This window comes from Aspergillus candidus (genome assembly GCF_002847045.1).
Source record: "Aspergillus candidus strain CBS 102.13 unplaced genomic scaffold BDW47scaffold_7, whole genome shotgun sequence".
Classification (NCBI taxonomy): Eukaryota; Fungi; Ascomycota; class Eurotiomycetes; order Eurotiales; family Aspergillaceae; genus Aspergillus; species Aspergillus candidus.
Window position 1 is genome coordinate 572,950 of NW_020194012.1, and position 21,019 is coordinate 593,968.

General features: G+C 52.6%; 9 protein-coding genes across 9 annotated transcripts; 6 read left to right on the top strand and 3 right to left on the bottom strand.

Moving 5' to 3' along the window:
* Nucleotides 1-3,273: 3,273 nt before the first annotated feature.
* On the bottom strand, nt 3,274-7,138 carry BDW47DRAFT_100951 (putative integral plasma membrane protein). The gene is made up of 8 exons (XM_024811563.1): nt 6,930-7,138; nt 6,329-6,872; nt 6,146-6,272; nt 5,986-6,024; nt 5,848-5,932; nt 5,747-5,792; nt 3,890-5,697; nt 3,274-3,834 (listed from the first exon to the last, which is right to left on the bottom strand). Exons 1-8 carry the CDS (start codon nt 6,966-6,968, stop codon nt 3,676-3,678), a joined length of 2,847 nt encoding a protein of 948 aa, XP_024674861.1. The 5' UTR covers nt 6,969-7,138; the 3' UTR covers nt 3,274-3,675.
* Nucleotides 7,139-7,352: 214 nt separating this feature from the next.
* On the top strand, nt 7,353-8,622 carry BDW47DRAFT_115808 (snoRNA-binding rRNA-processing protein UTP6; the record flags this gene model as incomplete). Its single annotated transcript, XM_024814835.1, has 2 exons — nt 7,353-7,442; nt 7,525-8,622. 2 exons carry the CDS (start codon nt 7,353-7,355, stop codon nt 8,620-8,622), a joined length of 1,188 nt encoding a protein of 395 aa, XP_024674862.1.
* Nucleotides 8,623-8,713: 91 nt separating this feature from the next.
* On the bottom strand, nt 8,714-9,538 carry BDW47DRAFT_123380 (peptidyl-tRNA hydrolase domain protein; the record flags this gene model as incomplete). Its single annotated transcript, XM_024816036.1, has 3 exons — nt 8,714-8,801; nt 8,915-9,175; nt 9,273-9,538. The coding sequence occupies 3 exons, from the start codon at nt 9,536-9,538 to the stop codon at nt 8,714-8,716; spliced, it is 615 nt and encodes a 204-aa protein (XP_024674863.1).
* Nucleotides 9,539-10,403: 865 nt separating this feature from the next.
* BDW47DRAFT_100957 (putative RNA-binding protein (Nab3)) lies at nt 10,404-14,496 on the top strand. Its single transcript, XM_024811564.1, has 5 exons — nt 10,404-12,304; nt 12,372-12,551; nt 12,628-13,114; nt 13,180-13,400; nt 13,468-14,496. Exons 1-5 carry the CDS (start codon nt 11,002-11,004, stop codon nt 14,043-14,045), a joined length of 2,769 nt encoding a protein of 922 aa, XP_024674864.1. The 5' UTR covers nt 10,404-11,001; the 3' UTR covers nt 14,046-14,496.
* On the bottom strand, nt 14,485-15,166 carry BDW47DRAFT_83096 (cytochrome c oxidase subunit 6B family protein). The gene is made up of 2 exons (XM_024819967.1): nt 14,858-15,166; nt 14,485-14,769 (listed from the first exon to the last, which is right to left on the bottom strand). Exons 1-2 carry the CDS (start codon nt 15,089-15,091, stop codon nt 14,653-14,655), a joined length of 351 nt encoding a protein of 116 aa, XP_024674865.1. The 5' UTR covers nt 15,092-15,166; the 3' UTR covers nt 14,485-14,652.
* Nucleotides 15,167-15,348: 182 nt separating this feature from the next.
* On the top strand, nt 15,349-16,551 carry BDW47DRAFT_83112 (protein SYS1). Its single transcript, XM_024819968.1, has 2 exons — nt 15,349-15,839; nt 15,908-16,551. The coding sequence occupies exons 1-2, from the start codon at nt 15,592-15,594 to the stop codon at nt 16,284-16,286; spliced, it is 627 nt and encodes a 208-aa protein (XP_024674866.1). The 5' UTR covers nt 15,349-15,591; the 3' UTR covers nt 16,287-16,551.
* Nucleotides 16,552-16,669: 118 nt separating this feature from the next.
* BDW47DRAFT_83113 (class II aldolase/adducin domain protein) lies at nt 16,670-18,151 on the top strand. Its single transcript, XM_024819969.1, has 5 exons — nt 16,670-17,061; nt 17,156-17,416; nt 17,516-17,648; nt 17,712-17,880; nt 17,964-18,151. The coding sequence occupies exons 1-5, from the start codon at nt 16,788-16,790 to the stop codon at nt 18,036-18,038; spliced, it is 912 nt and encodes a 303-aa protein (XP_024674867.1). The 5' UTR covers nt 16,670-16,787; the 3' UTR covers nt 18,039-18,151.
* A 489-nt stretch (nt 18,152-18,640) lies between these two features.
* BDW47DRAFT_123385 (ankyrin repeat-containing domain protein) lies at nt 18,641-19,960 on the top strand (the record flags this gene model as incomplete). Its single annotated transcript, XM_024816037.1, has 1 exon — nt 18,641-19,960. One exon carries the CDS (start codon nt 18,641-18,643, stop codon nt 19,958-19,960), a length of 1,320 nt encoding a protein of 439 aa, XP_024674868.1.
* Nucleotides 19,961-20,210: 250 nt separating this feature from the next.
* On the top strand, nt 20,211-20,957 carry BDW47DRAFT_83122 (uncharacterized protein). Its single transcript, XM_024819970.1, has 4 exons — nt 20,211-20,333; nt 20,474-20,511; nt 20,621-20,691; nt 20,804-20,957. Exons 1-4 carry the CDS (start codon nt 20,293-20,295, stop codon nt 20,891-20,893), a joined length of 240 nt encoding a protein of 79 aa, XP_024674869.1. The 5' UTR covers nt 20,211-20,292; the 3' UTR covers nt 20,894-20,957.
* The last annotated feature ends 62 nt before the right edge of the window (nt 20,958-21,019 follow it).

Consider the following 21,019-nt stretch of genomic DNA (forward strand, 5'->3'; position numbering starts at 1 on the left):
ACATTGTTCACTCGGCCCTGCCTCAGGATTGACCGGCCGTCCCTCTTCATCCCTTAGATGAGAGAGGGGCCTCCCCTTGGTGTGTTTAATTTTAACGCGTTTGGTCTTAGCGGCGCCTTGTTTGAGCTTTGTTAGTGCTGGTTATACTGATTAAGGCGGAAATCAAAAAGGCAGCGACAGATAAATTTTTGTTACTCACCGAGAATTCCCGGTATCTCTTCCGCAGTACTTGGTCGAGGCTGTTCAGGCTCTCCTCCACCTTGTACACTCGGACCTGCGGCAGGGTTGACTGGTTGTCCCCTGGGATCCCTTCGGCGAGGGGCAAGCAGCCACTTGGAGTGCTTAGTTTTGGCGACGCCTTGTTCAAGCCGCGCAGTATCTGATAGAGTCGGCTCGGGCTCTCTTCTATGATGTGTACCTGGCACTGCCTCGGAATTGGATAATTGTTCCTGGGTATTCCTTAGTTGAGGAGCAGGCGGTCTCTTGATGTGTTTGGTTTTGCCGAAGTCTTGTTCAAGTCTTGTCAGAGCTGATTATACTAATAAAGGCAGAAATCAGAAAGGCAGAGACAAATAGAATCCCGTCACTAACCAGTAAGTGGTGCCATCACTAGTCGCGCAGCCTCTATCGCTGCTTCCACATCTTCTGATCGAGTTGGTGAGTTCTCTCCTCTACCAAGTCCACCCATCGCTGCCCAAGGATTGGCTTGTCGCTTGATGCGCCTATCTTTGCCGACGCCTTGTTCAAGTCTTGTCAGAAAGCTTATTACAGTGGTTCAAGACAGGGTGGAGACAAATGAAATTCTGACACTAACCGTGAATCCATGGTACTTCCAGTTCCGCAGGATCGACAGCGGTAAGCCCGTGGGGAGGGGTTTGCTCGTCGGAAGTGGTTGGTTCGTAGTTAGGGCTCAGGTTTCGCCGGGCTAGGGGGAGAGAAAGTTAGCAGAGCGGATTAAACGAATTGCGGGCTCCCATCGCCGATGGAGTATGTGATATGCAAGCAGGCAAAACCGCGAGAACAACCGTCCATTTGTTGGACATTGGTTGATTGACTAGCACTCAAGACAAACGGGGCTGCAAGATCCAAGCCACAGCCAGGCACATCGGCATAAGACCCGAACAGGGTGAAACAATGTCCAATAAGATCAACAGATGATTCTGAAAACGTAAGAAAGGGACATAGAAACATGTTCGAAACCAGTACGACCACTATAAATCAAATCTATTTGCACTCACCGTTGTCATCAGCCTGAGTATTGTCTTCCTCATTCTCGTCACCATAATAATCTTCATAGTCCGGCAAATCATCAGCCTGGTTATTGCCTTCCTCATTTTCGTCACCATAGTAATCTTCATAATCCGGCAAATCATCGGCTGGATCTTCATTTGCTGGAATAACAGTAACTTGGTTTTGATTAACTAGAAATCCATTAGCCGGAAGTTCATATGGGAGCTTGTGTTTGGCTCAAGCTACCCTGTGTCGACCATTGCGGAATGCGAGATACTTAGGGGCGTTCAGTCAGATATCTCCAACACAACACGAATATTCCATATGTATTGTACATACCTGCTCGCATTCCCAGTGAAGGCCGCGGAGAATTCGCAAAATAACCCTCAATGCCATTGGTGAGTGGTGGTGGTGGAGTTTGTCCTGCGAGAGCCAATGCGACATCTGGATCAGCAGGTGGGGGAGGCGGGATAGGGGCTCTGGGGCCCGGCGAGGATGTTGGACTGGATACATCTGACATTTCTTGTCGCACACGGTTTCGGAACTCCGGATCAGTCAACCATTCGCAAAGAGCCCTGTGTGCAGCGGGATACAGCTCTCTCTCGTGTGTTATGACATCGAAATGCCATACAAACCTGGTTGACCCGGGATATTCAGGGTCTGCACTAGGTAAGACCAACCAGCGTGGCCGCGCAGCGGTGTGACCAAAGTTAAACGTTACATCTTCAATGAGGCGAGTGAGATCAGTATCATCTATCCCCTGTGGTTGGTGAACCTGCGCGAAGCAGGTTCGGGCTTTCCGCATACTGGGGGCGCCACTCACCTGCAGGATTTACTGGCTCCGGTAATGCAGGAGCTGCCACTTGATTCTGCGGGGTAGACGATAGATTAGGTGATCTTGCAGCATTAGGGATAGGGCTGTTCGGGGAAATTTGGTGCCAGTGGCCATTTTCTGGCCTTGTTGGACGCCAAAGTAGACGGCAGTGGTGCCTTTGCTGATGATTACGCTACCTTTGAAGGACCAGCGGGAAATTTTCCACGCCCATTCGATTGGAGTTGGGCTGTAGTGTGCCCTGATTTCAAACCCCTGCCCATATTTCTCGGTAGTGGTTCTGGCATCTTGAGGCTGGTAAACGACGATGAAGGATTACTGTGATATGTTAACTTTCCACAGAAACCCAAAAGAAACGATGAGTGTACAGACGTTGTAGGCCTTTATGTTATGATAACAAACGAGTTGGTCTGCGGATTGTGGTGCAGTACTGAACTGTATGCTGTAATGCTGCCACGCATCTGGCGAGGGATATTGGTCTTGATATATTAACATTGATCTAGGAACTTGTTCAAAGAAGAAGGCTTCCACAATGGTACCAGATTATCTCGCAATTAGAGCAGGAGTCCTGTACCGGCTTGAGCCCGATCTATTCCTGTCAAACCGACAAAGAAGTAGCAATTACTGTGCCCTTGGCAGCAAGGTGAGAGTGGCTCAGACATCCCACGTTCTTTGTGAAGGTAAACAAAGGACTCAATCACCAGGTCGATGCTAAGAACCCATCCATCAGTTTCGCAATCACACAAAGAAAGCCCCGCGACAAGTTGTCCAAGCAAACCTTTTCTCGCCTTCTTCTCAAGCACGACATCAAAGACTTAACAGTCTACTTGTAGGTAGAAGGGCCTAACGTTTGGCGGCCTCCTCTATGCTTAGCCCCGCCGCTCTATATCGAATCCGGCAGGGATCTTGGAGAAAATAATGAATAATGCCGAAGACTCAACTTCGATCCGATCTTCACATTGCTTTGAATCTCCCTGGGTTGCCGAAATAACGAGCCCATTGACTCCAACAGTATCGTCCAATACTGGTGCCCCAATCTTGACCCGGGGCAGCGAGACGCAAGTGACGAACAAAAGAACAAACGCCCCAGAGCGTTAGTAGTAAAAGCGGCCATGTTTGGGAGATTCTTTATTACATTAACCCAGGGATTACCACCGAACCCGGCTCTTTCTCTCTTCTTCCTTTTCTCTCTTTTTTGTGGTTCAAAGAGAGGACATGTCAGACAGACAGCCGCAGTTGGGACGAGTGCCTGTCACCCGACGCCCTACGTGTACTTCTCCAAGTACTAAACTACCAAGCCCTACATAATACAGTGCTCTCTCCCCCTTCCTCCTTACAAGCCAAATCATCCCCATCGTGAAAAGCGATCAAAACAGAGATATTTGCACATTTAATACACAAGATATGATCATCACGGAAACCACTCAGGAGCAGCCCAACCAAACATGGGATAGCGAGCGACGAATGCAAACCCATGCTGAAAATGCCCCGTAACAAAAAAGGAAAGGATAGGATATAATTAGACAAAACATAGACGTCACCAAAAAGAGATAAAAGACCTAGGCGAAGAGAAGTTTAGCAATAGATACGAGGGACATTAGTGTATGTCTGTCTCATTGCCAATATCTCGGCTCGTCGAAGACGTGGTAGCGATGGCCACGAACGCCCTGTCCGCGGAACAGTTGCGGGAAGCGGAGGCCCTCGGGAACCATTTCCTCCGGGATCATCATCTCTTCTTCTGATTCGGGCTGTCCGACGACGAATTTGCCGACCTGTTGGGTGGAAATTATTAGTGGGGTTTTCCCATGGGGAGGGAGGTATGCATACCTGGATCTCGGTGTCCGTGATCGAATCGCGGCTGATACGCGCGTAGCCTGTTCTCTTCAGCTTCTTGTAAAGAATGTACTCGCACCAGCGGTCCCAATCGGTGTGATCGATGTCCTTCATGCCGCTGATATCGCTGACGTAGGTGTTGTAGTTGCCTTCGAGCGGCTTGGTGACGAGGTAACTCAGCAGGACCAGAGGGCGGTCGGACGAGCCCATCAGGTTCGAAAGATACTCCGTCTGGAGACGGCGGTCTTCGGGGTCTTCTTCCTGACCGGAGTGGAAGACAACGACGTCGACCATCTCACCGTACATGTCCAAGGTGGCACTGATGGCCGGGGCGAGTTCACCCACGGGCGAAGGGAGCAGGTGGTGAGTGGAGTTGACGATCGGGAACTTGGACAGCAGGGCTGAACCCCACGTGTGCTTGTTCGGTCCTGGGCCGTAGTCGGCGTACATGCCCAGTTCCTCGGCCAGAGTCTGCGTGACATCACGGTTGCCCATGATGATGCGCTGGTTATCGGACTCGAGAAGGCCAATGACGTCGAGCTCGAGCTCCTGGATCACATCACGCATGCGGCCCTCCGAGGCCCACATGTCGTTATCCAGGCCGAAATGGACGGTCCAGATACCCATCGTGGCGACCTTGTCCTCGGGATGGTAGGGCGTGTAGTTGTTGGTCGGGAAACGGAGATATGCCACGGCGACGGCAATCAGCTGCAGGACGGCGAGGATGTAGATGTAGTACGACCGCTGCTTGCGACCATTAGGGCTGATGGGCTTGTGCTTCGGGGCGGACGAGTTGGAGACGGCGGCCGAGAAAACGCCAGCGCCGATGCTCAGCATGTTCGTAATCATGAGCCAGTCCGTGCGCTCCCTGACCAGGGGTCCTCCCGGAACGAAGGCGTACGCGACGACCCACACGTGGAACAGAATCATGAAGATCATGAAAACGCCGCCAATGCCGAAGGAGGTGGCAGGGGGGTGGCGGACAGCCGATCCGAGCAGGACTGGCGTCACTGCCATGATGTAGAATCCGAGAGTAAGAGCACCGTAGAATCCGGCCCAGTGACTATAGCAGGTGAGGAAAGCCGCGCCCAGCGAGCCGATTCCAAAGGCGGTCCAGCTTCCCGCGACACGGGGATAGTAGAGACCGAACACAAGTCCGGCACCCATGACGAAGATGACCAGTGCGCCGTGAGGGGCGGCGATAGGGCCACGCACGGGGAAGCCGTCCCAGACCCAAGCGATCATGGTGCTGGATTCGGTCAGGAGAGAGAGCATCGTAAAGAAAAGGCCACCGACACCCAGACCGGCCAACGCCCCAGACCCTTTCTTGCCGCTGGACGGAAAGTAGTCCCCTCCGCTGACGGAAGGCTGTCTGTAAGATCGGAGAGCGGCCAAGATGGCCAGTGCAATGCCAACCTTGTTCCAGCCACCATTTTCGGCATGCATGATGGGCCACACCGGGTTGTTAGTTCGGAATGCGAACTTGGAGACGGTCGACATGATCAATCCAAGACCCCACCCGAAGATCCGGGTCTCCAACCGCGCGCTGTTGGCTCTCTCGGCGTACAAAGTAGCAGCCCACGTGATCAGGGTGCACGAGAGGGAGAAGATAGTCAGGAACAGTCGGTTGGCGGGGTCCTGAGTCTTATAGGCGAAAAGTCCAGAAACCGCGAGGAACTGGAAGACACGAGGACTCCGGATGACAGCGGACCTCAGGGCCGGAATTGCAAGGAAAAGAGGAGCCGCATAGGCGACAATGGCCACTTCATATCCGGAGATACCCATGTGCCACAGGGGGAAGTCTGTTGCGGTCAGAAATCGGGACTTTTGTTGAGATGCGCCACCACTTACACCAGACAAGAACAGGCAGCGCCGTGCACATGCTCCAGAAAACGAACTACAGATGTCAGTATGAGTGGGCCAAGGCAAAAAGGTTACGCATGTAGTTTTACCCCGTTATAAACATCTGCAGCGGCGTCGGCGACTTCACCCCAGGAGAAACCCTGACCGAAGGTGTTGCCCACAGGCTTGCCCTTCCTAGCTACGAGTCAACAGGTATTCGTGGTTTCTGGAAAATGGATTGGACGCACTCTTTTTCAAGGACGGAGTCCGCAGTAGTTTTCAACTGCCTGAAAAGGAAAAGAAATCTTAGACCATGTGTTTCTTGTATAATAACCCTGCCTTTGCAACCGTACATTTCCCATTTCTCCCATTTTTTTTCGGTTTTATTTCGGAAGCCACTGTACATACCCTCTGCTGACCCCTTTCACATCCCTGACCACGATTTCAAAAGTCTCAAAGTCAAGCGCAGTGACTGCATCAAAGCCAACGTCGAACAGAATGAGGGACCATTCGAAGAATGCGTATTTCGTGTAGGCTATCAACGCCAGTTAGTCCATTGCCTTCCCCATACCTCGACGGCAGTGTACTCACCTCCGGCAACCTTATGAACCTTGTGCTGGATAAAGAAGTAAATCAACGGCACCAGGGTTCCAAAGAACAAACTGGCCATGACCTTGCGGTACTTAGCCGCGCGGCGGTTCTGGCTCAAGGCAAGACAGCCCAGAGTCCATGGCAGCGTCGCAACCAGATAGGAGATCATGAAAATATCATGCCAGTCATGGTCATCGGTCGAAGTCACGTAGGTCCAGCCTCCGCAGGTAAACGTCCGGAACAAACCGACACCCGCGACCACCTTCGGCAGGGTCGACTTGGGACGCGAGGTCAGGATATACCAGAGGAAGACGAGGGCGAAACGGGGACCGGAGGTAATGGCGATAAAGACCTGGAAGAAGGACCGTTCGGGATATCTGTCGCCAATGGTGGCGGAGACGGACGGAAACCATTCATCGGGGTAGCCGTAGTGTTCGTTCTGGACGATCTTCCTAAAGTGCAGCGACATTCCCACTATCAAGGCGCTGAAAAAGGCCAGGTAGGCAAACACCGTATGCGTCCAGGTGATCCATTTTCCGTTGATCTGAAGACTGGTCAGTGCATATGTCGCTTGAAGCCCATGGCTGTGTCAGAAACCAACCGCTACGACAGCATCCCCATCTTTGATCCTGGGTGCCATGGCAGCGCCGGAGACGCAGGTCGATCTGCCGTCTATGAGGCAAATCCGAACAAAACTAGAACAGGAGAAAGAAAAGGAAAGAAAAGACAGGCGAACGAAGGTCAAGAAGAAAAAGTCAAAGAAAGAGAAAGAGAGGGTAAATGGGATCGCGGCAAGTAACAGAAACAAAACCCCTGACTGACTGAGGCCAACAACGCGACAATTCCATTGAGGCTCGGCAACCACGCGGGTACCAAGTAATATCCCCGCTAGATCCCAAAGGAGCAGGCGGTCAGTTGTCATTGATCGGAGGTTCAATGCGGGATGCCGACCACTTTTCTCAGTCTAAGCCATTTTTTTTTTTATCTCCGCTACCAGTGTCTGACAGAGGAGCCAACAACAACCATGTCAAACACCACGGATAAGGCACGCTTCTTTTTAGAGAAGTCGGTGCCGGAGTTGAAGGAGTTTGAAAAGAAAAAGATCTTCAGCAAGGTATGCATGTCTCCACCGTTTTATACTCTGTCGCGACCAGAGGAATGGAATGACCAACAAGTGTGTTTTCGTCTTTTTATAGGAGGAGATCACGTCGATCATCAAGAAACGGTCCGACTTTGAACACAAGATCAATGCCCGTGGTGCGCAATCCATCGACTTTGTGCGCTATGCCCAGTATGAAATGAATCTCGACAATCTGCGGCGCAAGAGAGTGAAGCGGCTGGGAGTCAGATCGACCGGGTTTTCGGGGCAGCGACGGATCTTCTTCGTCTTGGATCGGGCCACGCGGAAGTTCCCTGGGGATATCGGATTGTGGGTTCAGTACATCGAATACGCCCGCCAGCAGAAGTCATACAAGAAGCTCTCCATGATCCTCACAGATGCGCTGCGTCTCAACCCTACGAACGTGGATCTGTGGCTCTATGCGGCGCAATACTCACTGGACGAACATGCGGACATGACCCAGTCGCGGAGCTACATGCAACGGGGGTTGCGATTCTGCAAGAGTTCGAGGAAGTTATGGTTGCACTATGCCAAGTTGGAATTGATCTACATTGCCAAACTCTTTGCCCGACAGCGGATCCTGGGTCTCGACCGCGAGATTGAAGCGCCCAAGGATCAGGGCGCTTCCCTGGACGACCCCGATGCCGATATGATTGCGATGCCGCAGATCACCGAGGAGGATATCAACCCCACCGCTGGCGGTACGGACGAGGCCAACCAGCAGGCACTGCAGACCCTCAGCGCGACGCCGGCCCTCACTGGTGCTATTCCTCTGGCCATCTTCAACACAGCACTGAAGCACTTCGACAACGATGACCGGTTCGGCCATGAGTTTTACGACATGACTCTGGAGTTCGAGGATCTGCCCTGTCTGCGCCGGATCCTCGAAGAGGTGGTGGAGACGATGCGGGCGACGAAACCCGCCAGCCCCCACACGCAGATCTGCTACATCCGGCTCCCGACCGCTGGGATTCGGGTCACCTCAGCCGAGTTCCCGCGGGCATTGGGCGCGTCTCTGGGACGCCTCAAGGAGAGTCAAAACGACCCTCGGGTCGCGAAGGAGGTCATCGGCTGGCTGCAACCCATTGCGCAGACCGAGAACCTGGATCCTGCACTGCAGACGGTCCTTTCTATCACCATCCAGAACGCGGAGCGGGTCCTTCCCACGGCGTAACTGGATCACCTGTGCTATTCGAACTCCGGCGTTATCGGGGGGCTGTTGTTGAGAGAGTAAAACATAATGGTGTTGGGAATTCGTGCATTGTTTATTCGTCGGATCTGCCCCGGCGACTAGCCTTTTTGCTGCTGAGAAACTTCTTTGTCTTCAGTCTCGTTTCATTTTCAGCCTTTTTTCTGTGTATACCGTCAGTGTGATATCCTATATAGTCCATATCCAGCAGACATGAATGGAACTATCCAAATAGAAAAGGGAGTTCAGAGAATAAGAAAAAAAAGACGGAACATACAATTTGGCCACACGATCCTTCTGAGCCTGCGACGTCTCCCCAGGAATCGCATCGTCGGCGGTGGTCCGAAGCAGCTGGTAGAGCTTGTCATAACAGGCATCCACATTAGAGGTCTGCTTGCGCGACTCCTGCGACTGAATAACGAGCGACTCGGATCGTTCCGCGAAATAGCGCGACGACCGCAGTGGACCGTGCAGCAGGGGAGGCAGGAGCGGCAGGAGACCATGGAGGGATATTTTGAGGGTGGCCTTGGAGTTGACCCTAAAGGGAGTTGTCATTAGTGAGTGGCTTATAGCGGTGGGCTGGATTGGACGGGTCCAGGCTTGGGGGGTGTAGGGAAGGGGGGGAGGAAACGTACTTGTTGACGTTCTGACCTCCTGGGCCACCGGATCGACTAAAGGAGATTTCGCAGAGATGACGCGGGATGGACTTGGAGTCGAAGGTGGACAGCCACCGTCTGGCTTCGGTCACGTCGTCATCTGAGGGGGGAGTGGTCGTGTTGGGTAGGGAAGCGGTGCGTCTGGAGGCGAATGGTCTGAGGGGGGTTGTGGGGAGTGGATGGGGGAGCCAGGAGGGGGGAGAGCAGCGTGTCGTTAAGAGGATACGGCCTGGTGGAAGGATCATGTTGGCATAACCTTTCTTTTCTTTTCTTTCCTTTTCTTTTGCTTCTTGTTATTTTTGTTATGTACTTTCTATGTTTATTTGTCGTGGTTGGCGTTGACTTTTGTTAAAGTTTTGGTGGATATACCTTCGTAGTGGAACGAAGAAAGATGGGTGGACATTGAATTAAAGATGAGGATCGCTGCTAAGAATAAATCAGTTGTAGTCCGGACTGCTTTGAGGATCTTCCAGCTCCAACACCAAGCTATCTCCATGGACCCATTCTTGACTTGATCCTTAGGTAATGGATTCTACTCTGTATACGGAGACACATCGGAGACACGTTCGAGAATCTCCTGATCAAAACTGGTTTCCCTACACGAACTTGACAGTCTATAGCCTATCATTCCACCTTCAGATAACAATGGCTTGCATGTTGGAGTCCTGCTGATCTGTCGTGAGTACTTTTGGTTCCTACATAGTATATACATGGTGGTACGTGTAATGGAACGCCACTCTTTCCGCCATACACGTGTACTCCGAGCCACAATATTCCATAGTGTTCTAGGGGATGTAACAAGAGAACTAATGTATTGGATTGATTAACTGGGATTCAATAAGTAATGATAGTCCCATCTATGATTGTTAAATCCGAGAGAGGTATGATTAAAAATGGGTAATACTAACTATACTAATTAAACCTACATAAACTTTATCTGTAAATTACCAAAACCCATTCGGAATGAGTCACTTATTCACCGAATTACCGAGTCATACAGTATCCTTTACTCTCTCTCTCACTTCCTTCCTATATTCTCTCCATGTTCTTTCTAGAATTTCACACAAACCTGGTATTTCAGTGACACCATGACTAATCCCTGACCAGCCTCATATCTCCAATTCTTCCTCCCGACCTCGCCGGATCATTCATCAATCCTCAATCCAGTAAGTTCCGTAAACCACCAGACTGTGGACTCGGATACACTTCGCTCTATTTACTTTCCTAGATCCACATCTTAACCTTCGCCTCCTCCTTATCAGTCTTCCTTCCCGGGTTCTACAACTTATATCATTGTTCTTCTCTCCTCTTTCCACCCTGTCATCAGTTGTCCCATCTCCTCCTACTTCCCTACTACTTACTCACTATTACTCCCTTTCCTCCCCGTGCGGATTGTCCCCGACACCAGATCGGTTCCCCTCCCCTTCTTCTCTCCATCGCTTCCTCTATCCTCGTCTATCTTACCGGCCCGGTTCTCCAACGCCCCGTTTTTTTTCCTACCCTTTTTTTTTTCCTTCTTCCGATTATCCTTTCCCTTCTGTTCACTTTTCCTAAAAAAGATAGCCCCACCTTAGCTTCGTCGATTTTTTGAAATCTCCCTCCCCCCCCCATCGCTGGTGGTTTCTGGGATCTTATTTCCCTTCCCCTCCCCTTCTTCCTTCCTTCTTGTGCTTCTTGTAGATGAATCGCCTCCTTGCCCGTGGTCTACATGACGCCCAGTTCCCCAGATGAGGCTCTCCACTTTCGAGGCAAGACCCTAACTCCTGAGAGCCCTCGTCCGCTACACGTCGCGGAACCGACCAGTATCCCGGTGCTGCAGAATCAAATGGACCCCATCTTCAACGATACCTCTACTTATGAGCAGTCCCCTCGTGACTCTTTCGCCCCGGGCAATTGGAATTCCCAAGCGCAACAGAATCATATTCCTCAGTCGCAAGGTCATCATGCGGGGTTGGGAAGCGTGACGACCCAGGATCGGGACTATGAGACGGGGATGGGTGGAGGACGGCAGCAGCCACAAGAACAACAACAACAGCAACACCAGGCAAAGCGAGCACCGCAGCATCCACAGGACCAAGGTAGTTCCCACATTGGCTCTTTTTTCACGGCAGATGGATCGGCGACCTGGAGTTATGATCGAGTGTCGGTTCCATCCAGTCAGCCTGCAGTTTCTATGGAATCCCAGAAGCCTTCAGCAGCACCAGCGGAATCTTCTCTAACTACATATCCTCCGTCAGATTATGCCGCCTCCCAGCTAGCGTATCCCTCCCCCGATGTCCCTCCCTCTTCCTCTTCCCATATTACCCACGGCGTTTCCCATGCGAACGCGGTAGACCCCGCAGTCACCACCAGCTGGGCAACCCCGTCAGCGCCCGGTCGCCTAGATACTCAAGACTCCCACCGTGACGCCCGTGGGGAGGACGGTGTGGACTTTCAGAACCTCCTTGATAACCTTCCACCCTCATCGGCTGCCCCTTTTGCCCCCGCGGTCTCGGAGACGGCCCCCATGTCTGCCCACGATGCGGAGGATCCCACTCAGTCTGCCCTCGGCCTCCCCCCTCGTCCCCCTCCCCAAGACAAGCCTTCCATCCACCCCAATTACCATCCCGGCGACGATATTCGCTCCTATCATCAATTTCAGCCGCCGTCGTCTAATGTGCAGCCCACCCAATCCACCCAGCAGAGTAATCATCCCCCACCCAATGCAGGGCTGCCCGGGGCGGCGGCGACGGGAGCCCCCGGGACGAGCGCGGCCGCTAGTAACTTGCCGCCTCCCCCCGCGCCCAGTTTCCAGCAGTCGTTGCCGGCCGAGGGCCAAACGCCCCGATCCCCTAATAATAAGAATACTCGCGAGGATAGACAAGCGAACCGTCAGCCCAGGGCGTCCGGTGATGATGCCCCCTGGGGTCCGGAGGTCCAGAAGAAATATGACGAGTTCCTGCATAATGAGCGGATCTATGTGACGGAGGGTCTATGGGACCGTTTCCCGCACGGGTCGAGGTTGTTTGTTGGTTCGTCTGGCTTGGCCCTTTTCTTGTTGGTGTGGATGTGTTCTAATCCGTCGTCCGTTTCCTCCAGGCAATCTTCCCACGGAGAGGGTCACCAAGCGTGATCTATTCCATATCTTCCACAAGTATGGCAAGTTGGCCCAGATCTCCATCAAACAGGCGTACGGATTTATCCAATTCCTCGAGTCCGGCTCCTGTAAGCAGGCTTTGGATGTGGAGCAGGGCGCCGTCGTGAGGGGGCGCAAAGTTCGTAAGTACATTCCGGATGGAACAACACGCGCACTCGTCTCTCTTTGCAGACAGCTGATTGGTACTATCCCTGCCAGACCTCGAAATCTCCAAGCCTCAGCGAAACACCCGGCCTGGTCCTGCCCCAGCGGAGCCCTCGCGGGCTCCTCCGCCGCGGCGATCGAGGTCTCCGGAATACACTCGCGGTGGCCCCGGCGGCCGCAATCCCCGAGGCAGCGGAGACCGGTACGAGCGGGCGTACGAGTCTCCCCGCTTGCCGTTCAGCGACTTTCGCGACGAGCCGACCCACCGCAGACGTGATGACTATCGGCCTCCCCCGCGATCGCCGTCACCACGGCCGTTCCGCGGACGGGATGGATACCGATCCCGAGATCGGACTCCGGAGCGCTATGATCGACGGGACAGGCGGCGCTCGCGATCGCCGTTTGCGAGAGACCGGAGGTTTCGGAGTCCGAGCCCGCGGGGCCGTGGTCCGTACGAGGGGGATTACGAACTGCCCGTCCCCAGGCGAGCTCCTCGTGACGTTCCGGAGGTGCAGATTCTGGTCTTGGAGGATGTCGATCGGTTAGTATTGACCCCTTGCGAACCTTGATACGTTTTACGCCGGTACTAATGTGCTTGAAATTCAGCAATTTCATCTTTTTCGTGGAGAACGCCTTTCGCAATCGGGGTCTTCGGGTAGATGTCCTGGCCCTCGGGCCCCGAATTCCGCTGAACGCGGCCGTCCAGCGTCAAATCAGCGAGGGCGTGCTGGCAGTGGTCCGACTGGCACGACCGAACCAGTTCTCGAGGAAGATCCCGCTGCAGGTGTTTGATCGCAGTGCCGGGGTGGATAACGTGCGGTTCAACGGTGAGTCGGCCTGCACGAGCTGATGACTCCTCCTGTCCGTGAATCTTGTCGCTGATCATTGCAATAGAGTACCCGGATGTTGAGCCCAATATCGCCGCCGAAATCGTCTTCCACGCCCAGTCGCTCCACCGCAGCGCGCCTCCGACTCCTTTCCCTCCTCCGCCTCCAGCTTTTGGGGTCCCTCCGATGGCGCCGGCTCCGATCCCATCGACTCTGGTGCCGCCGGTGTCGATGCCTCCGGCGTCGATGCCAACCCTCAATAACCCAGCCAATGTGGCGAACCTCATCACGTCGCTGGATGGCCCGACCTTGCAGTCTTTGTTGAGTACTTTACAAACGCGGCCGCCGGCCGTTCCCGCCGCACAACCCCCCTTTACCGCGGCGCCCAATGTTGGGGGCCCTTCCGGGGTGGATCTCGCCAACATCCTCACTGCTGCCACCCGCCAACCCCTTCCCGCCAACCCCCAGCAGGCAGTACCCCCGCAGCCCTTCCCACTGCCCCCGCGTAATGTCCCGGCGGTGTCGGACCCGAATCTGTTGGCGCTGCTTGCCAAAGGCTTGGGCGGACAGCCGCCGCAGAACCAGTCCCCGGTTGGTCCTCATGTACAGCATTTGATGAACCAGCTGGGCAAATGGAAGCAATGATTTACGAGATTTTTTTTCCCTTCTCTTCTTCTCTCCTCGTTTCCTCTTTGTCTCCATGATTCCCATGCATTTCTTCTCTCTCTTTCCCTCTCTCCCTCTCCTCCTTTCATTTGGGTCCTTCGCGGTCTTTTGCATATGGTGTCGGGCGTTGGTGAGTCATTTATGATTGAGGACTTTATGACATGGGATTCTGGCCGGCCATCGATAATGGCTATGATGGCATTGTTCGTTTGGTTTTCCTTCTCGAGCGCCCCTCGAGCGCGGTCTTGTGCTAGTAGTGTGTTAATGTCTCGTTCGAAGCATCAGACATGCGCGTCTCGAAGGAAAATGGCCTCTACCTCAATCGCATGGCGAAGTGTTATTTGGCTTGCTTGTTTCATGCTTGTTCTCTGTGTAATAATCTAGCATCTAGCGTTTACTTGCAAAATGGCACACAAGTCGGTAGTTTTGACATGCATTGACGTTGATATACATTGGATAGTCATTATGCTAGGTAGTAAGTAGGTATTGTACAATACGAAGATAAGAGTACCTTCGATCTATAAAACAGCATCACCATCGTTCCCTCATTGCTGCCTTCCTTTCCTTGTCTCTCTGACCGCATCGGTTATTTCGACCCAGACCAACCCTGAGTCTTCAAACTGGCAGCATCCTCCTTCTTGATCTTCTCGATCGTCTTATCCCGGTTATATTCCATCACGCGCTTCTCCTTGAAGTACTTGACCTGTTCCGGCGTCAGTATCCGATTCGAGAGACACGCGCAGAATTGGATTAAAATGAATTGGATTGCATTCTGAGGAAGACGAGCATACCCAAGCCTTAGCGCATGCGCCCTCAAACTCCGCCAACTCACTCCCGCATTTACTCTGCGCTTCCTTCTCGTTCTTGAGCGCGTCCAGGATGTTGTTGTTATCCAGACAGGTGAAGAACTTATCGCGGCCTTCCCAGCATCGTTCGCGGGAGGTGCGGTCCGGTGCGATGCGGCCGCCGTCGGAGGCTTTGGAGGTGTCGGTGGAGGAGGAAGAGGACCAAGGGAGCCAGCCCATGTTGATTGTTTCGGATTTGAAAGGGGAGGAAAGAATGAAAGAGAGAGAGAGAGAGATTGAGTGGTGGTCTTAAGATGTTTGGTTTGAAGGTGCCGTTGGATGGATAACATAACGTTGCGGCGGTCTTGGCGGAGCGGGCGGTTCTGCCTGGGGCGCTAAGGCCTGTTTAGGCATGGTTCTGTTCCGCTAAATCCGACAGAGTGTCTCCGTACTGTTTAACTGTTAACTATCTTGATTCTGGGGATGGACTAGACAGCGGAGATTCCTATCTATTTACTCCTTTCATCCACTCTCCTATCTGCCTCCGCCCTAATTTAGGAAGAGACTAAGTCTTCTCGGGGCTTACTATCCACGGATAGCTTCTTTATTCCGATCCAACGTGCATGTGTCCCATCCCGCAACCCTTCCACCACCCGACCTCGCTGGTCCTGCGCCAGCCGCAGGATTGATCAAACCAATCCACACCACCTACCTGTCCGTGAGACACCCACACAAAGTTGATGCCGGTTCGTCGACGGCGTGCTGCGGGGGGCGCCCGATCCGAACTGCCGCCGCTGAAGATCGTGCGCAAGATCCTCCTGCTACAGCTGGCTTACTATGCCTCCGCGACGGTTTTGATCTTGTTTACCACGCTTGTTTACGGAACACCCTTTTCGCTTGATCTGGTCTTGAATTGGGATGCTATTCGTGGGGATACGACTATTGGGTGGATGTTGGGGTTCGTGTGGGTGTTGAATAGTGGGCTGGGGTGAGCTTCTTCTCTCTTTGTTCTCGACGTCTTCCTGCGGCATGAACTAACCCTCGCTTTCATCTCAGGGTGATCTTCCTTCTCCTGCTTGTCGTCCGATCCAAGCTGATCCCCGACTTCGCCTTGACCATCCACTTTCTACACATCATCGCTACCACCCTATACACGCATTCGATCCCTCGGAACTGGCTCTGGTGGGGTCTCCAAGGCGCCAGCGCCGCCCTCATGACCTTCCTCGGAGTCTGGGCCTGCCAGTGGCGCGAACTCCAGCCCATCAGCTTCGGCGGGATCGGAGGATCCAGCAGCGGCAGCGGCTCAGGGCCGTCATCCCAACCAGCCGGAGACGACAACGGCGAGTCATCACGCGGTCGCGGTCGCGCCCGTGATCTAGGCGGCAACGAGTACGAGATGGGCGAGATCAAGGTGACCGGTGATCAGGCGGTATAATCCCACTTATTTTCTTATATATCTTCTATTTTCGATCCTGTCGTGTGTGCCCATCTCTTCGGGAAGGAGGGGGAGCATTGATCTATGACCTTTGATGTATACCCTACTGGCTTTCTGGGACCTGTATAGATGGCGTTCCTTTTTCGGGGGTTGCTTCGTGTGCGGTACGATTTGATTTCGTTCTATCTATTTTGCTTTGTTTGGTGTGGACGAGATTATCTTCTTATAAATAATAACTACATATATGGTACATAATAGAGTCGTGATTCCAATTAGATCGTGTATCTACGGACTTTCGTCCGCTGCGCCTTACAGGAACATCTGGGCCTTACGGGGACAGCGACACCTTCAACAATCCAATCATTACGCAGTGGGGGGAGGTGGGGAAACCTCTCGACCAGAGGGATAAATTCCTACCTCATCCCATTTTCCTCATCAAGATCAATCAGCATCTAAGTATACCTTCTATATATATCTACTATCTCCCCAATCACCAACAACATGTCAACAACAACTTCAACAGCAACCACCCAACAACAGCAAGTACACATCACCGCACCACCCAACCAGCAGTACTCCCCCGCAGACAACGATGCAACCTTCCAAGCAACAGCGCGGGGCGACCGCAACGGCAGACTCAAACTCCGCGGTATTCCCACCTTCACAGACCGGCTCGCCCAGCGCCAGTGGATGAAAGAGCACATGGCAGCTGCATTCCGTTTCTTCGGCAAGCAAGGCTACGGCGAGGGCATCTCAGGCCATATCTCCATGAGGGGTGGGTTTTGTCCCTCCCTTTATTCCTGTCCCAGGAATAAACTCCTAATACTACACTCAACTACCCATCTAACCGGCTAAATTGAGAATGATAGACCCCGTCCAAGAAGACCACTTCTGGATGAACCCCTACGCAAAACACTTTTCAGCGATGAAAGCCTCAGACCTCGTCCTCGTCGATGCGGAGGGCTACGTCGTCGATGGCGGCAACCAGGCGCCTATCAACGAGGCGGGCTTCATGATTCATTCGGAGATTCATCGCGCGAGGCCGGATGTCGTTGCTGCGGCGCATACGCATGGCGTTTATGGGAAGGCGTGGAGTGTGTTTGGGAGGGGGATTGAGATGTTGACGCAGGGTTTGTCTTATCTTTTCTTCTTTCTTTTTACTTTTCACTCCTGTTTTTGGTATTGCGGGGGAAGAGGATTGGATGGGATAAGTGCTCACTGAGACACAGATGCATGCAACTTCTACGGTCGACTAGGCGTCTATGATAGCCATGGGGGAGTGGCACTGGCGCAGGAGGAAGGCGAGCGGATTGCAAAGGCGCTGGGTGAGGAGAATATTGCGTGTATCTTGCAGAATCATGGGTGTGTTCTTTTTTTTACCGTCGTGCTCGGTTCTATGTTTCTGGAGTAAACTAACCCACCAAGTCTTCTAACCGTCGGCCGTACCGTGGACGAAGCCGCCTTCCTCTTCTCCAGTCTAGATAACTCGTGCCATGCGCAGTTGCTCGCTGATGCGGCTGCTGCGAATGGTGTGCCGAAGAGGGTCATTGATCATGAGGTTGCGCAGTTTACGGCTGATGCTGTTCAGAATCCTGTGTGTTCCCCTCCTTCCCTATACACGGATATATATATCCCTCCATAAAGAGGTAAAAGAGACGTGTGTACTAACTGCCTTAGCACAATTTTTATACCGAGTTTCAACCTGAGTTTGACCTTATTGTGGAGGAGTCGAATGGGAGGGTTCTTCAGTAGGGTTTGCTTTGGTTGAATAATTGAATGTCTGTTATGAATTGCAATGAAATGAAATTGATTGTGTTCAATGTTTTGTTTTATCTGGTGATCTATATCTTGCTAATATCCTAGAGAAGCTGTTTTGATGCTTGAATATACAGCTATGTATCTGCTTGCTCGGATTACTCTCTCCAACCATCGTTTCAAGTCCAGCTCCTGCAACTTTGGACCGTCTAGATACATGCAAGTTGGACTCGCCGTCGTGATTGCGTTTCCTTGAGACCCAAGCCCTCGAAATCCACATGTTGAAACTATCAGTCTGACCGTATTGTCCGACGCTCCAGCACTGTCTTTCATACGAGTGCCTTGTTCGACTACTGACCGATAGGCTCTTCTTTGTTGGACACGGGTCCTTGAAAGAGCCTTTGATTTACAAAGTCATTAGGTCTTTGTTTGCCCCATACTGGTCTGTCCATTTGTCTCATCTTGTCTTGGTTCTTTGTCCATACCTCTGAACAATGATCTTGTCACGAAGTGAACTATATGACTCGTGTCACCTATAAATGATCGTCGCTGTCCTTGAGATCGAATCCATCAACTACAATCTACGAAAAACGCCCAGCATGCACGCCTGCAAATCCCTCCAAGACCTCCCGATGGACATCCTCCTGTCAGTAGCTGACAACCTCGATCTACAGGGTCTCTTCACCCTCATCCACACCCTCCCACACCTAGCACCCTACCTTAGCACCGCTCACATGTCTACACAGGAAATTGACAGGGGGACCATACTGCACCTGCTCGCCGAAGAGCACGGCACAAGGATCGACCTGTTCGAGACGGCGGTGCGCAAGATCCAAGGCCCCCAAATCAACGCCCAAGACACCTACCGCCGCACCGCCCTCTCCACCGCCATCTGCTTCTACAAGATCTCCATGGTCGGCATGCTCCTGCAGCACCCCAACATCGACGTCAACCGCCCCGACAAGTACGGCATCCCACCGCTGCAACTCGCCGCCATCATGGGATCCACCTACATCATCAGCATGCTCCTCGACCACGACAGCATCGACACCAGCCTCCCCCTCGTCCCAGGCGGCCAGGCCCTCGCCACAGCCGCCCGGCAAGCCCTCAAGGCCGGCCAAAAGGACCAATACCACGCACTGCTCGAAGGCCTCGTCACCCAGACGCGGCTCCACGTCGACGACCGCAACAACTTCAACGGCACGCTCCTCTCCAAAGCCGCCGAAGCAGGCGACGCCACAATGGTGAGTGTCCTCCTAATGATGCGAGACGATGACCTCGCCAGCAGCTCGCGCACAAACCCCACCCGCCGCCCCCTCATCAACGTCAACGCCGAGACCCACAGCAGCTCGACCCCCCTCACCTACGCCCTCATCCTCAACCACAAGGCCATCATCCAGCAGCTCATCCCCCGCCCCGACGTCGACGTCAACCTGCAAGGCTTCTGCCGCCCCCCACTTACACTAGTCATCCTGCAAGGCGACACAGACACCGCGAAGCTGCTTCTCGCACGGGGCGCCGACCTCAAAGCCGACGCGCTCGATTTCGCAGGCCGCACGCCGCTGTCCTACGCCGCGGAGTGCGGACACACGGAGATCGTGCGGCTCCTGCTCGAGCGCAGCGACGTCGACCCTCACCGCGTTGACAGCGAGCGCTTGTCCCCGCTGCTGCATGCGATCGCCGCGGACAAGTCCGACGTCGTGATGATGTTGCTGTGCCGTGGGGACGCCGTCTGCTGCTCGTTCGACCTGGTCCTCCACTCGCCGGCCATCTACTGCGCGATGCTCGAGCACCCGGAGTGGCTGGCGTTGTGGCCCCGCTGTGATTGTTTGGGCTGTGGTTACTATCATCTGAATGATCCGGCTTATGTGTCTCGGCCTGATTGGAAGCAGTATGTGCGGGACTATTATTTAAAGTAGTAGTTTGGTATATTTATTAGACTTATAGATTCAAGGTTGAAAGTAGAGATAATAGAAACGTCTGGTTCTGGTCGTATCTGCATTTCATAGTAGGTAATATGACGGTGATGCCGATCACCCGACCGCTTGCTGTATCCGGTCTAGCGCATATCTTATCGTCTACTCTCTACGGAGTATCCGTACAGTACATAATTTTGCCTCATCTTGTCATCTATTCCAATTCACGACATTCGCAGATAGAAAACGATCCATTCAATCCATACGGATATACTACCAGACTTTACAGAACGACACCCAGCGAAGGGAGAAAAGAAAGAGAAAGCGAATTGAACATGGCCGCCTCACTAGCCCCCGAGTGCAACGAGATCAAAGAGTGCGTTTGTCCTAGTCTACTGAGATTATATCCTATCGTCTAGTATATCCTATTCTTCTATTCTCCACATGAAGATGGATACAAAGAACGAAAGAAGAAAGAAGAAAACTCAAGACAAGACTTGCTAACATGTCCCCCAGGAAATACGATACCTGTTTCTTGAAATGGTACAGCGAGAGTATGTCTCTATTCTTTTCTTCTTCTATTCTCTCTCTTTATTATGCGCGTTGTGTCTTTGATTCGTTTCGCGGATGATCTTCAGACGATGTATACTAACGAGAGACTAGAATACCTCCGAGGAAACACCACCTCCAATGAATGCGAGGAGCTCTTCTCTAAGTATAAGGCTTGTTTGAGTGTATGCCCCCCTCTTCCCCTCTTCCTCCTCATATATATATATATATATGTGTGTGTGTGTGTGTGTGTGTGTGTGTAAAGAAAAAGAAAAGGAACAATACTAATGAGACTAGAAAACCCTCAAAGACAAAGGCATCGACACGATGCTAGAAGACGTGCGCAAGGGGAACAAGGAGCTTGATGCGGAGTTTCTGAAGCGTTAATTACTTATTTATTTCTATCTTACTTACTATTGATTTACCTATTGATGATTTTGGACTGTTTAAGGTTATTTGAGGTTTTGTTTGTTTGTTTTTTGGTGGTTGATTTGCTACTCAGGCATTGACTTC